At 41.2% G+C, this 15716-nt stretch overlaps 1 protein-coding gene across 1 annotated transcript in view; it reads right to left on the bottom strand.

The window, feature by feature from the left end:
* Window positions 1-15716, bottom strand: part of CFAP221 (cilia and flagella associated protein 221) — a 126558-nt gene that overhangs the window by 55609 nt on the left and 55233 nt on the right. Inside the window, exons 9-13 of the mRNA XM_027965037.3 lie at window positions 12992-13112; window positions 12797-12908; window positions 12492-12600; window positions 7664-7751; window positions 2459-2548 (exon numbers count right to left, since the gene is read on the bottom strand). Of these exons, the coding sequence (XP_027820838.2) occupies window positions 2459-2548; window positions 7664-7751; window positions 12492-12600; window positions 12797-12908; window positions 12992-13112 (520 nt within the window). The remainder of the gene's footprint in view (window positions 1-2458; window positions 2549-7663; window positions 7752-12491; window positions 12601-12796; window positions 12909-12991; window positions 13113-15716) is intronic.

Below are 15716 nucleotides of genomic sequence, written 5' to 3'. Positions count from 1 at the left end.
TCCATGGGGTTTTCCAGGCAACAGTACTTGAGTGGGTTGACATTTACTTCTTCAGGGGATCTTCCCAACCCAGGGATCAAACCCACATCTTCTGCGTCTCCTGCACTGTAGGCGATTCTTTACCACTGAGCCACCAGGTAAGCTGGTGGCTTACAAATATACACACACACATATCTACACAATAATATTCATGTTCATGTTGTGCATATATACATATATATGTACTGAAAGAGTTTATAAAATTCCATGAGAAAGTCTATTGAGATATTAGCTAGGATTTGCATTAGATCTATAGATCAATTTAGAAAGAAGTGACATCTTTGCAATGTTTATCCTCTTTCATGAAACTTCTGTAAAAATCTTTCAACTTATTTAGATCTTTGTTGCTGTTCTATTGTAAAGCTTTGTAACTGTTAGATTTGCTTCTAGGTACTTGCTTGCTCTTATAAATTACATGCCTATTAAATTATATGTTAACATTTTATTTGTTTTATGTGAAAATATATACATATTGTACAATGATTTTATATGCAATTGCCAGGCTCTCTCACAAATTCAGTAAGATGAATTATTCTGGCAATAGATTCTTTTAGATTTTCTATAATCATAGTCAATCATATCATATGAAATCAAAGATCTTTCTCTCCAATATTTATGACTTTTACTATATCTTTTTCTTATCATGCTATACACTATCTAGAATCTCTAACACAATACTGAGTAAAAGAGCTTATATTTCCTTGTACATATAATACTTCTAACTTTTCACCAATTGGAAAGAATTTTACTGCTATTTTTTTTTTAAGCAATTTGTCAGTTTACAAAAGTTGCTGTTTTTCTCATTTGGTGAGTTTTCTTTTTAGAAAATTGTGAATATTACATCAAAAAAGAGAGAGAGAAAGAAAGAAACGTACAGTCTAGATAGGCAAGATCGAACAAACACATGCGGCCCTGGGAAAGAATGAAGTCACATGGAAATCAGTCCCTTGTGATGGGGGATGGGATGCCTTGGAACGGGGGGCCAGACTGTGTGGTCCTCACGAGGCCTGCACACCATGTGCACACGTGCATGAAAACCAGTAATTGGCTGGGAAGGAAAGGGTGCCTGGGGTGTCGAGAGGCCACCAGAGCCTCTGGCACTGCAGGTTCTTAAACAGAGAAACAATGTGAAGACAGTCATCGGAAACGGATCAGCCCCACACTGGCCCGGGCAGTGCGCCACGGAAGAGAAGGCGGATCTCAGGAATAAGCTGAGGCTAAGGTGTGATGGGGTGTGACAGTGGACCTGGGGGTGGCCGCATGGAAGAGTGACTGGCAAGACTCTGGGGCCAGATGACATGTGGGGTGAAGGAAAAAGGTGAAAATAGTTCAGATTTGACAGATCCAGAAGAGAAAAGTGAGAATGATGGAGGTGGGAGATGGAGAAGAATCTTTCCATTGTTAAAATTAAAAATTGGGATAGACAACAGGTCCCACTGTATAGCAACGGGAACTACATTCAATATCCTCTGATAAAACACAATGGGAAAAGAATGTATATATATATGTATATATATATATATATATACATTATATACACACACACACATACTGAATCACTGTGCTGTACAGCAGAAACTCACACAACCTTTTAAATCAATTATACTTCAATAAAGTTTAAAGAAAAAAACAAAAATTAAAAATTGGGGTTTTTAACCAGAAACTATCACACGACAGAATAAACTCTGGTGGGGCTGCTGTCCCCACTTCGCAGGCGAGACACTGCGGCAGCAAGGCTGAAAGAGCTCCTCCTGGATCATATCCGTGGCGGAGCTGGAGCCAGCGCTCCGGTGTCTGACTTTCTGTCTTGTTTGATAAGGGGAAGGAGGGGGCAAGGAACCTACCCAGGGACCCACCCTGAGGATCAGCACACAGACTGGGGCGTGGACAGCAAAGTGGAGTCGCTCAGGCCTGTCTGACTCTTTGCGACCTCATGGACTGTAGCCTACCAGGCTCCTCCATTCATGCGATTTTCCAGGCAAGAGTACTGGAGTGGGTTGCCATTTCCTTCTCTAGGGGATCTTCCCAACCTAGGGATCGAACCTGGGCCTCCCGCATTGCTGGCAGACACTTTACCATCTGAGCCAGCAAAGGGGAAGAAAAACGGAGACCAAGAGGAGAAAGCAGAGTGTGGGAAGGAGGTGCCTGTATAGAGTGCTGTTAATCTCAAATTGATGCCTGACTTGTGGACATGTCAAAAACAAAACAAAACAAAACAAAACACCCTGTGAAAAGGTAAACAAGTTAAAAATTATTAAAAAATCTCTTGGTAAGAGATTTCTAGATAATTGCTTATATGCTTAAAAAATAAGCATATAAAGAGCTGCTGACATAAGCATATAAATAAAATTAAAATAAATAAAAATAAGCATATTAAAGAGCTGCTTTTCTTTATTCCAAATAAAGAAAAGTTACTCACTTCTTCCAGGTCGTGTAAAATCCGTCTGGGGTGAACTTCTGTCTTGCGTCGCTGGAATTCCTCATACAAAATAGGATCTCCTCTATCTAGCTGGAGTTTTCAATCATTGAAAATATTAAAATTGAATACAGATGCACACAACTACAACTGTTATTTCTCTTTAAAACGGGTATAAACACATTAAGCAGTTGGTCTAATCCATCCATGATGTTCCTGCTGAGAGTGGTGGTTAAAATGATCATTGCAAGTACACCTACTGTTTAAATATGGAAAGTTTTGTTAGAAGCACAAACCCAACACCTTCTTATTAAAATTAGAGAGAGTGTGTGTGTCTGTGGGTGTACGCGTGCACGCGCGTGTACACGCATGTGACCACTCGGTCATGTCTGACTTTTTGGGACCCCACTGGCTGTAGCCTACAAGGCTCCTCTCTCCATGGAATCTTCCAGACAAGAATACTGGAGTGAGTTGCCGTTTCCTCCTCCAAGGATCTTAACGATAGTCTCTGGAAATTATCCGAAGCATTTAAAATTCACAGAAAGGATTCTAGGAAACTGTGTCTCCATGGGGGTGTAGAGATTTCATTTAAAAGAAATTTAACGTCCCAGTAAAGTTTTAAGCTCCTTAGAGCTAATTAACCAAGGATCAGGTTTAACACAGGCATGTGATCTCTCCCCTCTTCCTGGGTGGTGGAGGTTGGGGGTTTGTCTCGTCCCTGGATTAAGAGTCCCCCAGATTGCTCCCCTTCCCCTGCTACTTGTGTCCTCCTGGCCCCTGAGTAATCTCCTCTGTTCCACACTAGGCACTTCCAGGTTGTTCTCAGGAAGGCTGGCTTGGCTTGGTCAGTGTTTGCACATACCTGTCTCCACAGTAAAAAGGACGATACACACTGCAAAAATGTGTTAGTTTTTGCTTCTCTGTGGGTTTTACTATTTGCTAATTAATTTCTAAAATTAGCTTGGTTCTCAGCTACACTATCCACAGTCATTTTTAAGACTAAACTGATTAGCATACATACTACTATATTTAAAATGGATAACCAACAAGGACCTACTGTATAGATCAGGGAACTCTGCTCAATATTTTGTAATAGCTTAAATGGGAAAATAATTTGATAAAAATAGATATACATATATGTATAACTGATGCAGATGATACCACTCTAATGGCAGAAAGTGAAGAGGAACTAAAGAGCCTTTTGATGAAGGTGAAAGAGGAGAGCGAAAAAGCTGGCTTAAAGTTCAACACTGAAAAAATGAAAATCATGGCATCTTATCCCATCACTTGATGGCAAATAGAAGGGGAAAAAGTGGAAACTGTGACAAACTTTATTTTCCTGGGCTCCAAAATCACTGCAGATGGTGACTGCAGTCATGAAATTAAAAGATGCTTGCTCCTTGGAAGAAAAGGTATTACAAACCTAGACAGCATATTAAAAACCAGAGACATTATTTTGCTGACAAAGGTCCACATAGTCAAAGCTATGGTTTTTCCCGCAGTCATGTACAGAAGTGAGAGTTGGACCGTTAAGAAGGCTGAGCACTAAAGAATTGATGCTTTTGAACTGTGGTGCTGGAGAAGACTCTTAAGAATACTTTAAGACTTCAAGGAGATCAAACCAGTCAATTGTAAAGGAAATCAACCCTGAATATTAACTGGAAACACTGCTGCTGAAGCTGAAGCTCAAATACTTTGGACACCTGCTGTGAAGAGCTGACTCACTGGAAAAGATTCTGATGCTGGGAAAGACTGAGGGCAGGAGGAAAAGGGGACGGTAGAGAACATGATGATTGGATGGCATCACTGATTCAATGGACATGAATTTGAGCAAACTCTGGGAGCTAGTGAAGGACAAGGGAGTCTGACGTGCTGCAGTCTATGGAGTTCGAAAGAGTTGGACACAACTTAGTGGCTGAACAGCAACTTAGCAACTGAACAACAACGACAACTGAATCACTGTGTCACACACCTGAGACTAACACAACATTGTTAATCAACTATGTTGTTGTTTAGTCGATAAGTTATGTCTGACTCTTTTGCAACCCCAATGGACTATAGCCTGCCAAGCTCTTCTGTCCATGGAATTTCCCAGGCAAGAATACTGGAGTGGGTCGCCATTTCCTTTACCAGAGGATCTTCCCGTCCCAGGGACGGAACCTGCATCTCCTGCATTGGCTGGGAGATTCTTTACCACTGAGCCACCAGAGAAGCACTATTCCAATATAAAATAAAAATTGAAAATGAATAAATAAAGATTGAACTTCAAGAAATCTATTCCAAGCATCACATCAACACCTTATTTAGAAATAAGAAGACCTACTGTATGGCACAGGGAGCTATACTGTATTTTGAGCTATAGAGTATTTTGTCATAACGTATAAGGGAAAAGAATCTGAAAAAGAATATACGTATATATACGTGTGTGTGTGTATAACTGAATTACTGTACTGTATACCTGAAACTAATATGAGCCTTACAAATAGCTGAGAAAAGAAGAGAAGTGAAGGCAAAGGAGAAAAGGAAAGACATGTCCATCTGAATGCAGAGTTCCAAAGAATAGCAAAGAGATGAGAAAGCTTTCTGAAGTGAACAATGCAAAGAAATAGAGGAAAACAACAGAATAAGAAAGACGAGATCTCTTCAAGAAAATCAGAGATACCAAGGGAATATTTCATGCTAGGATGGGCACAATAAAGGACAGAAACACATGGACCTAACCGAAGCAAAAGATATTAAGAAGAGGTGGCAGGAATACACAGAAGAACTGTACAAAAAAGGTCTTAATGACCTGGATAGCCACGATGGTGTGGTCACTCATCTAGAAGCAGATATCCTGAAACCTGGAGTAAGATATCCTGAAACCTGGTTCCTAAGTGGGCCTTGGGAACCATTACTACAGACAAAGCTAGTGAAGGTGATGGAATTTCAGCTGAGCTATTTCAATCCTAAAAGATGATGCTGTTAAAGTGCTGCACTCAATAGGCCAGCCAGCAAATTTGGAAAACTCAGCAGTGGCCACAGGACTGAGGCCACTCAGTGTTGGTTCTCAATCCAATCTCAAAGAAGGGAAATGCCAAAGAATGTTCAAACTACTGCACAATTGCACTCATTTCACATGGTAGTGAGGCTTCAACAATATGTGAACCAAGAACTTCCAGATGTACAAGCTGGATTTAGAAAAGGCAGAGGAGCCAGAGATCAAATTGCACCATCCACTGGGGCACAGAAAAAGCAAGAGGATTCCAGAAAAACATCGACTTCTGCTTCATTGACTATGCTAAAGCCTTTGACTGTGTGGATCACAAAACTGAATAATTCTTAAAAAGATGGGAATACCAGAACACCTTAGCTGCCTCCTGAGAAACCTCTATGCAGGTCAAGAAGCAACAGTTAGAACCAGACATGAAACAAGGGACTGGTTCAAAACTGGGAAGGCAGTACGTCAAGGCTGTATATTGTCATCCTGATTATTTAGCTTATATGCAGAGTACATCATGCGAAATGCCAGGCTGGATAAAGCACAAGCTGGAATTAAGACTGCAGGTAGAAATATCAATAATCTCAAATATGCAGATAACACTACCCTAATGCAAGAAAGCAAAGAGGAGCCTCTTGATGAAGCTAAAAGAGGAGAGTGAGAAAGCTGGCTTAGAACCCAACATTCAGAAAACAAAGATCATGGCATCCAGTCCCATCACTTCATGGCAAATAGATGGCAAAACAGTGGAAACAGTGACAGACTATTTTCTTGGGTTCCAAAATCACTGTGGACAATGAAACTAAAAGATGCTTGCTCCTTGGAAAGAAAGCTATACAAACCTAGACAGTGTATTAAAAAGCAGAACCATCACTTGGCCAAAAAGGTTTGTATACTCAAAGGTATAGTCTTTCCAGTAGTCATGTACAAATGTGAGAGTTGGCGGCCCATAAAGGCTGAGTGCTTAAGAATGAATGTTTTTGAACTGTGGGGTTGGAGAATACTCTTGACAGTCCCTGGGACAGCAAGGAGATAAAGCCAGTGAATCTTAGAGGAAATCAATCCTGCATACTCCACTGGAGTATGCATATCCCACTGGAAGGACTAATGCTGAAGCTGAAGCTCCAACACTTTGGCCACCGGATACGAAGAGCTGACTCATTAGAAAAGACCCTGATACTGGGAAAGACTGAAGGCAGGAGAAGAAGGGGTGACAGAGAATGAGATGGTTGGATGGCATCACCAATTCAATGGACATGAGCTTGAGCAAACTCCGGGAGACAGTGAAGGATAGGGAAGCCTGCTGGCATGCTGCAGTCCATGGGGTCACAAAGAGTCAGACCATACTGAGTGACTGAACCTCAACAAAATCAACTAAACTTCAGTAAAATAAAAAAAAAAAAAACAGAAGTGAGAGACATCTATGGTTGTCAGCAGGTGGTGAGCTCTTACATGAACATAGCTGATCTCAAACATGTGGAGTTTGAGACTGTAGATCTCAGTTTCAAAACACAGATTTTGTAGGGAGAGACCTAAATCTCCTCCACCACAAGTCAAACAAAATAGGCAATTTAAAAAAGGGATTGGCAAAGGTGTTGTTAGAAGAAAGAGAGAGACTTCTTGTATCTTTCTTCAGACTCTACTTATTTATGATGAACATCTCAGAAGTGAACATTACTGACCATCTCCCTTGAGCAAGAAGTCGCCACCCTTGAGTGTTTGTGCCATTGGGCTCTCATGCCCATTCGATCTGAATCCTCCATCCCTCTTGCTTTTGCTCAGCTTTCTGCTGTGGGCCTGGGCCTCCAGCTTTAGTTTGGACCTGGCTCTGGTGTGGCTCCTGGCTGCTGTCTCTGGGTGTCTCTTATCTCCATGCACTGCAGATCATGCCCAGCATTCCAGCCCGAATTGGAGCCATTCCCTGCCTCTGAGTTGGATGCTTGTTTCTTATTTACTACTTTTCAAAACTGTACTGTGTCTCCTAGGAAGCTTTCTAGTTAGATGAGTCCTCTCTCACTGTCCCTTGAATCTCTACACTATTTAGCAGATGTTTCCAGTGACAGGTATGGCCAGCCTCAATTCATTGCTAATGGTGGGCATGTTATCAGCCTCCCCTTTCAACTTAACTGTAAGATTTTTTTTTTCCCTCCAGCTGTGACATCTTGCATATAGCAGGAATTAAAAATATTTAGTGAAATAAATGATATCAGATTAGCAGTAATTCTGACCTTGTATTTGTTGTTTACTCTTTGCCGCTCCTCATAAATGTCTTTTTTTAATTTAAAGGACATATGATCCTTACCGAGGTGCACCTGCCTGGGGAGGAAAAAAAAAAAAACAACCAACTTCCAGAACCCATCAGAATACTACAATCTATTTCAGGATGGAGCATCTCAGCTGAACTGCAGAGCTGATGCAGGAGAGCACACCAAAGAAGAGAGAAGTTGCAGATGCCAGCAACACAAGTAGGGTGAACAACATGCTCCCCACAGGGAAGCTTGTCTTCCAGTGACACATGCTAAAATATTTATGAATATAAGAGACCCGAACACTCAATCTCATTCATCATTCAGTTCAGTTCAGTTGCTCAGTCGTGTCTGACTCTTTGTGACCCCATGAATTGCAGCACACCAGGCCTCCCTGTCCATCACCAACTCCCGGAGCCTACCCAAATTCATGTCCATTGAGTCAGTGATGCCATCCAGCCATCTCATCCTCTGTCGTTCCCTTCCCTTCCTGTCCCCAATCCTTCCCAGCATCAGGGTCTTTTCCAATGAGTCAACTCTTTGGATGAGGTGGCCAAAATATTGGGGTTTCAGCTTCAAAATCAGTCCTTTCAATGAACATCCAGGACTGATCTCCTTTAGAATGGACTGGTTGGATCGCCTTGCAGTCCAAGGGACTCGCAAGAATCTTCTCCAACACCACAGTTCAAAACCATCAATTCTTTGGCGCTCAGCTTTCTTCACAGTCCAACTCTCATATCCATACATGACCACTGGAAAAACCATAGCTTAGACTAGACGGACCTTTGTTGGCAAAGTAATGTCTCTGCTTTTGAATATACTATCTAGGTTGGTCATAACTTTCCTTCCAAGAAGTAAGCGTCAAAATGCAAATCAGAGCCACAGTGATGGACTATGTCATACCTACTTGGATGGCTATAATTGACAAAGATGATGATAGCAATCATAACAAAGGAAAATAACAGGAATTGCCAAGGATGTGGAGAAACTGGAATGTAAAATGGTGTAGTCATGTAGAACACAACTTGGCTATTCTCAAAAAGTTACACGTGAATTATCTTGAGACCCAGTAATTCCTCTCCTATGTATATACCCAAGAGCACTGAAAAGGTAAGTTCACACAAAAACTTGTATATAAACGTTCACAGCAGCATTATTTCAAATAGCCCCAAACTGGAAACCTCCCAAATGTCCACCAACTGATGAATAAACAAAGTGTAGAATGTTGATAAAACAAAACCTTATTCCCCATAAAGATAAACGAAGTATAGATAGATGCTGTGACATGGATGAACATTGAAAACGTGTTTAGTGAACAAAGTGAAAGTGTTAGTGGCCCAGTCATGTCCAACTCTTTGTGGCCCTTTGGACTATAGCTTGCCAGGCTCCTCTGTCCATGGAATTCTCCAGGAAAGAAGACTGGAGTGGGTAGCCATTCTCTCCTCCAGGGAATCTTTCTGATCCAGGCCTCGAATCTGGGTCTCCTGCATTACAGGCAGATTCCTTACTGCTTAAGCCACCAGGGAAGCCCAGTGAAGAAGCCAGTTACTAAAGGTCACATATTATATGACTACATTCATATGAAATGTCCAGAAGGGGCAATACCAGAGACAAACACTGGTTGAGCTGTTGCCAGGGGTAGGGGAAACAGGAGGATGGGGGCATGTAAAAGTTCTGGAACTAAGTACTGATGGTTGTACAACACTGTAAACATACTAAGAACTTCTGGGGTTGTCCACATTAAAATGATGAAAATGGTTCATTTCAGGTGATGTGAATTTCATCCCACTTTACAAAAATACCCTGGGGGACTTCCCTGGTGTTACAGTGGATAGTAGTCCACTTGCCAATACGGGGGGACGTGAGTTCAATCCCTGGTCTGGGAGGATTCCACATGCTGTGGAGCAACAAAGCTCATGCGCCACAACCACTGAGCCAGCACTCTAGAGCCCGTGAACCACAACTACTGAGCCCATGCACAACAACCACTGAAGCCCATGGACCTGGAGCCTGTGCTCCACAACCAGAGAAGCCACTGCAGTGAGAAGCCAGTGCACCACAACTCTTCACAACTAGAGAAAACCCGCAGGCAGCAATGACCAAAAAAAAAAAAAATAATAATAATAATAATTTAAAAACCAATTAAAACAAACAAACAAACAAACAACCTCTTGTATGTAAGGTACCCATTGTGGAGTCTGAAACACGTTCAAAGTATATAGGAGTGGAATTCCCTGGTGGTGGTTAGGTCCTGGCACTTCCACTGCCAAGGGCCCAAGTTCAGTCCCTGGTCAGGGAAATAAGATTTCACAGGCTGAGTGCCAAAAAAAAGTATACAGTAAACGTTCTGGAGAATTTTTTTAAAGGAGACTAAAGAGACAATGCCAAAGCCTTTGACTGTATGGATCACAATAAACTGTGGAAAATTCTGAAAGAGATGGGAATACCAGACCACCTGACCTGCCTCTTGAGAAACCTGTATGCAGGTCAGGAAGCAACAGTTAGAACTGGGCATGGAACAACAGACTGGTTCCAAATAGGAAAAGCAGTACATCCAGGCTGTATATTGTCACCCTGCTTATTTAACTTCTATGCAGAGTACCTCATGAGAAACGCTGGGCTGGAAGAAGCACAAGCTGGAATTAAGATTGCCGGGAGAAATATCAATAACCTCAGATATGCAGATGACACCACCCTTATGGCAAAAAAGTGAAGAGGAGCTAAAAGCGTCTTGATGAAAGTGAAAGAGGAGAGTGAAAAAGTTGGCTTAAAGCTCAACATTCAGAAAATGAAGATCATGGCATCTGATCCCATCACTTCATGGGAAATAGATGGGGAAACAGTGGAAACAGTGTCAGACTTTATTTTTTGGGGCTCCAAAATCACTGCGGATGGTGACTGCAGCCATGAAATTAAAAGATGCTTACTCCTTGGAAGGAAAGTTATGACCAACCTAGATAGCATATTCAAAAGCAGAGACATTACTTTGCCAACAAAGGTCTGTCTAGTAAAGGCTATGGTTTTTCCTGTGGTCATGTATGGATGTGAGAATTGGACTGTGAAGAAAGCTGAGCGCCGAAGAATTGATGCTTTTGAACTGTGGTGTTGGAGAAGACTCTTGAGAGTCCCTTGGACTGCAGGGAAATCCAACCAGTCCATTCTAAAGATCAGTCCTGGGTATTCTTTGGAAGGAATGATGTTAAAGCTGAAACTCCAGTACTTTGGCCACCTCATGCGAAGAGCTGACTCATTGGAAAAGACTCTGATGCTGGGAGGGATTGGGGGCAGGAGGAGAAGGGGACGACAGAGGATGAGATGGCTGGATGGCATCACCAACTCGATGGACGTGAGTTTGAGTGAACTCTGGGAGTTGGTGATGGACAGGGAGGCCTGGCATGCTACAATTCATTGGGTTGCAAAGAGTTGGACATGACTGAGCGACTGAACTGAACTGAAAGAGATACAAAAACTAAATACAAACCATATGATCTTTGATTGGACCTTGGGTTCCCCTTTTCAAAAACCAAAACATCCCTGGTATAGAAGCATTATGGGGACAACTGGGTAAATTTGCATATAGGCTGATGATTTAATGTTATGTCAATATTAAAGTTCTCAGAAGTAATTATGGTGATACTGGAGAATGTCCTTGTTCTTAGGAGCTAAAGCCTTTAGAGGTGAGGCCTCATGGTTACTGGTACCTGCACTCACTTCCAAATGGCTCAGGGAGATGAAAGGAGTGTGTGTGAGTGTGCATTTGCACTTGTGTGCGAGGCACAGTGCTAACTACTGATGACCATACATCAGTGTGTGTGGGTCTCACTGGATGGTTTAAAATCTTTCAGCAAAACGTTGGGAGAAAATATTAAGTGACTAATACATGATCAAAACTGAATTTAGGATATGATTTCAAGCCTGTTACAAAGCAGCACAGGAGGAAGGAAAAACACCAGGGTTAACAGTGGTCACTGCCTTACAGTGATTCTTTTTCATTTTCTACACTTAAAAAATGTTTTCAAGTTTTTTTTACAGTGATAACATGTCCTTTTATTTTTTTACAATAGGGACAGAGTTTTTTCTCAAATGGTGCTGGGTAACCTGGCATACTCTCCATTCAACTAAGACCAGACCCTGAGTACAGACTCACACAAGATTCTGTGAATTCACAGAGGGGGTTGTTTCTCATGAGAGGTGGCAGGGTGCAAACATCTGGGCTGGCCCCAGAGCACGCAGTGAGTTCTCTGTCTGGGCAGTAAGGAAGCAGGGCCGTGACAGGGTGGCCACCTAACCAAACTTTCCAGGAGTCTCTTTTTGAACTCAGTTTTAGAGTTTCCACAGTTACTTCAGCTGAGTCTGTACATGTAGATATGTCTTGTGTGGTCTGGTAAAAACCTGCATCTGAATTTGAAAACCTTCACTAGGAGCCTCTCCCACCCCACCTGCACTGCCAGGCTCCCCAGATGGCCCTTGCAGCTCACAGCCCAGGGCACAGGGGGCTTGGGTGGGGTGAGAGATAGCCGGGCAAGATTCAGGGCGCCTGAGTCACCCCAGGGAGGGGGTGTCCTGGCGTGAGGGGGGTGCACTTTGGTTCTGTGCTGGTCACACTTGGGAAAGAGCATGGTGTGGTCACATTGATTTACTCCTGATAGAAACTTCACTCTGAAACAAAGTCCATTAAAGGGGAGAAAATAATCCAATGTTTCAAAGGGCATAAAAAGTTACTACATTCATTCATTCATTGTGTTTCATGGATAAAAAGCCATTTACCAAAAACACCATCACTTGACGCAAATAATCATGGGACACTTACCACTTCAGGTGATTTTCAATCTCTTCACAAGTGTCCTGTCTGACTTTCTGTTCAAAGAGTGCTTCTTTCATTTGTCTTGTTTTTGAAATCTCAGTGCCTTGGTCCAAAACTGAGGGCAGGAGCAAACAATGATTATACCAATAATCAAATCAGAATCACTGGCTGGGAGAAAAACATTTCTAACGGCAAAATGTAACAGGGCTCTAATTGAGTTTTGTTGCTGCTGCTCATAAGCAGTAAATATGAGAAGCAATAACTCCTTTAGATTCTGCCCAGAGCTGATTTATGATGGATTCATTGCTTACCTTCTCTCAATTCTTTAATCTTTAATTTTCCTGGTTCTTGGTTTAAAACAGTTGCCACAGCAAACGGATTCAATAAATCTACTGGAAATCTCAAGTTGTGATATTCGATTTCCTGAGACCAAATCAGGAGAGAAAAGTCACTCTTTGGCCTCTCTGTTGTTCTTTCTGTTGTGGTTACCATAATGCCCACTTTACCTTAATCTTTGGAGGCTTTGCCTTTGCTGGCAATTGGGGAAAAGGTACACGTGTCATTGCCTTTTCTGGAGGAACAACTACTTTCTTAGAAAGAGTATTTACTCTTTTAAATTCTTCCAACCTAGAGTTGAAAACAGATATTAAATTAGTATTTAATGCAACAACACAAGGCTCCGAATTTTAGTTCTTTCCAATAATATCAAGACTTATAGTCCATTAAATACTATATCTAAACTATGATATTTTAGCTGTCATGTACGGATGTGAGAGTTGGAACAAAGAAGGCTGATTGCCAAAGAACTGATGCTTTTGATCTGTGGTGTTGGAGAAGACTCTTGAGAGTCCTTTGGACAGCAAGGAGATCAAACCAGCCAATCCTAAAGGAAATAAACCCTGAATATTCATTGGAAGGACTGATGCTGAAGTTGAAGCTCCAATGCTTTGGACACACCTGATGTGAAGAGCCAGCTCATTGGAAAAGACCCTGGTGCTGGGAAAGATGAAAACTTCAAGGGAAGGGGGCATCAGAGGATGAGATGGTTAGATAGCATCACTGATTCAATAGACATGAATTTGAGCAAACTCTGGGAGATAGTGGAGGATAGAAGAACCTGGCTTGCTATAGTTCATAGGGTCACAAAGAGTTGGAGACAACTTAGTGACTGAAAAATGACAACAAAACTCAAAATCAACTTGGGTGCTAAAACAGTGGTTTATGAAAATAAATACAAGGTCAGGGTGGCAGAGCATAATCATAAATAAACAGTGGGGCAATGGCTATTGTCCTTACATTCTCAAAGAACATAGTAAGTGGAAGATAGGACGTGCTGAAAAATGCTCCTGGCATCCAGCATAATTCATTCCTAGGCTATTGGTTTTCCATGGCTAAATTTATTTACCACACTTAAAAAACTCTTACATTGATTTATGTATAAAAGAATAACTATGTTGTTTGTAACAAAATGTTTTAAAAAAGTGATTCATAATATTGTAAAAATGACTATACTACGCAAAGCAATCTACAGATTCAGTACAATCCCTATCAAATTACCAATGGCATTCTTCACAGAACTAAAACAAAAAATTTCACAGGTTTTATGGAAACACAAAAGATCCTAAATAGCCAAAGCAATCTTAAGAAAGAAAAATGGAGTTGGAGGAATCAAACTCCCTGACTTCAGACTATACTACAAAGCTACAGTCATCAAAACAGTATGGTACTTACATTAAAACAGAAATACAGAACAATGGAATAAGATAGAAAGCCCAGAGATAAACCCACACACCTATAAGCAACTTATCTTTGACAAAGGAGGCAAGAGTATACAATGGAGAAAAGATAATCTCTTCAATAAGTGGTGCTGGGAAAACTGGACAGCTACATGTAAAAGACTGAAATTAGAACACTTCCTAACACCATAACAAAAATAAACTCAAAATGGATGAAAGACATAAAGGTAAAGCCAGCAACTATAAACTTCTTAGAGGAAAATATAGGCAGAACATTTTTTGACATATATCACAGCAAGATCCTCCTTGACCCACCTCCTAGAGTAACGGAAATAAAAAGAAAAATAAACAAATGGGACCTAATTAAACTTACAAGTTTTTGCACAGCAAAGAAAACTACAAACAAGATGAAAAGATGACACTCACAACGGGAGAAAATAATTGCAAATGAAGCAACTGACAAAGAATTAGTCTCCAAAATACACAACCTGTTGCAGCTCATGCACCCCCCCCCCCTCTCTCTCTCTCTCTCTCTCTCTATATATATATATATATATATATATATATATATAAACTCAATCAAAAAAGGGGCAGAAGACTTAAACAGACTTTGCTCCAAAGAAGACATACAGATGGCCAATAAACAGATGGAAAAAATTCTCAGTATCACTCATTATTAGAGAAATGTGGATCAGAACTACAGTGAGGTATTATCTCACACTAGTCAGAATGGCCATCACCAAAAAATCGACAAACAATAAACGCTGGAGAGGGTGTGGAGAAAAGGGAACCCTCTTGCACTGTTGGTAGGGATATAAATTGATACAGCCACTTTGAAGAACAGTATGGAGATTCCTTAAAAAAAACTAGAAATAAATCTACCATATGACCCAGCAATCCCACTACTGGGCATATACCCTGAGAAAACCATAATTCAAAAAACACATGTACCCCAGTGTTCATTGTAGCACTATTTACAATAGCCAGGACATGGCAGCAACCTAGATGTCCACCAACAGATGAATGGATAAATAAGCTGTGGTACTATATACAATGGAATATTACTCAGCCATAAGAAGGAGCAAATTTTTAGGGAGGTGGATACAGAGTGAAGTCAGTCAGGAAGAGAAAAACAAATATGGAATATGAACGCATATATATGAAACCTAGAAAAATGGTACTGATGAACCTATTTGCAGGGCAGGAATAGAGATGCAGATATAGAGAAGAGACTTGTGGCTACAGTGGGCGAAGGAGAGGGTGGGATGAATTGAAAGAGTACTACTGAAACATATTTACCATATGTAAAATAGATACCATATGTAAAATAGATACCATATATAAAATAGATACCATATGTAAAATAGTGTGAAGTTGCTGTATAACACAGGGAGCTCAACACAGTGCTCTGTGACAACCTAGAGGGGTGGGATGGGATGTGGGGGTGGCAGGGAGGTTCAAGAGGGAGAGGACATATGTATACTTATGGTTGATT

The sequence above is a fragment of the Ovis aries genome, chromosome 2 (genome assembly GCF_016772045.2).
Source record: "Ovis aries strain OAR_USU_Benz2616 breed Rambouillet chromosome 2, ARS-UI_Ramb_v3.0, whole genome shotgun sequence".
Lineage (NCBI taxonomy): Eukaryota > Metazoa > Chordata > Mammalia > Artiodactyla > Bovidae > Ovis > Ovis aries.
This window is presented reverse-complemented; position numbering and strand designations above follow the sequence as displayed.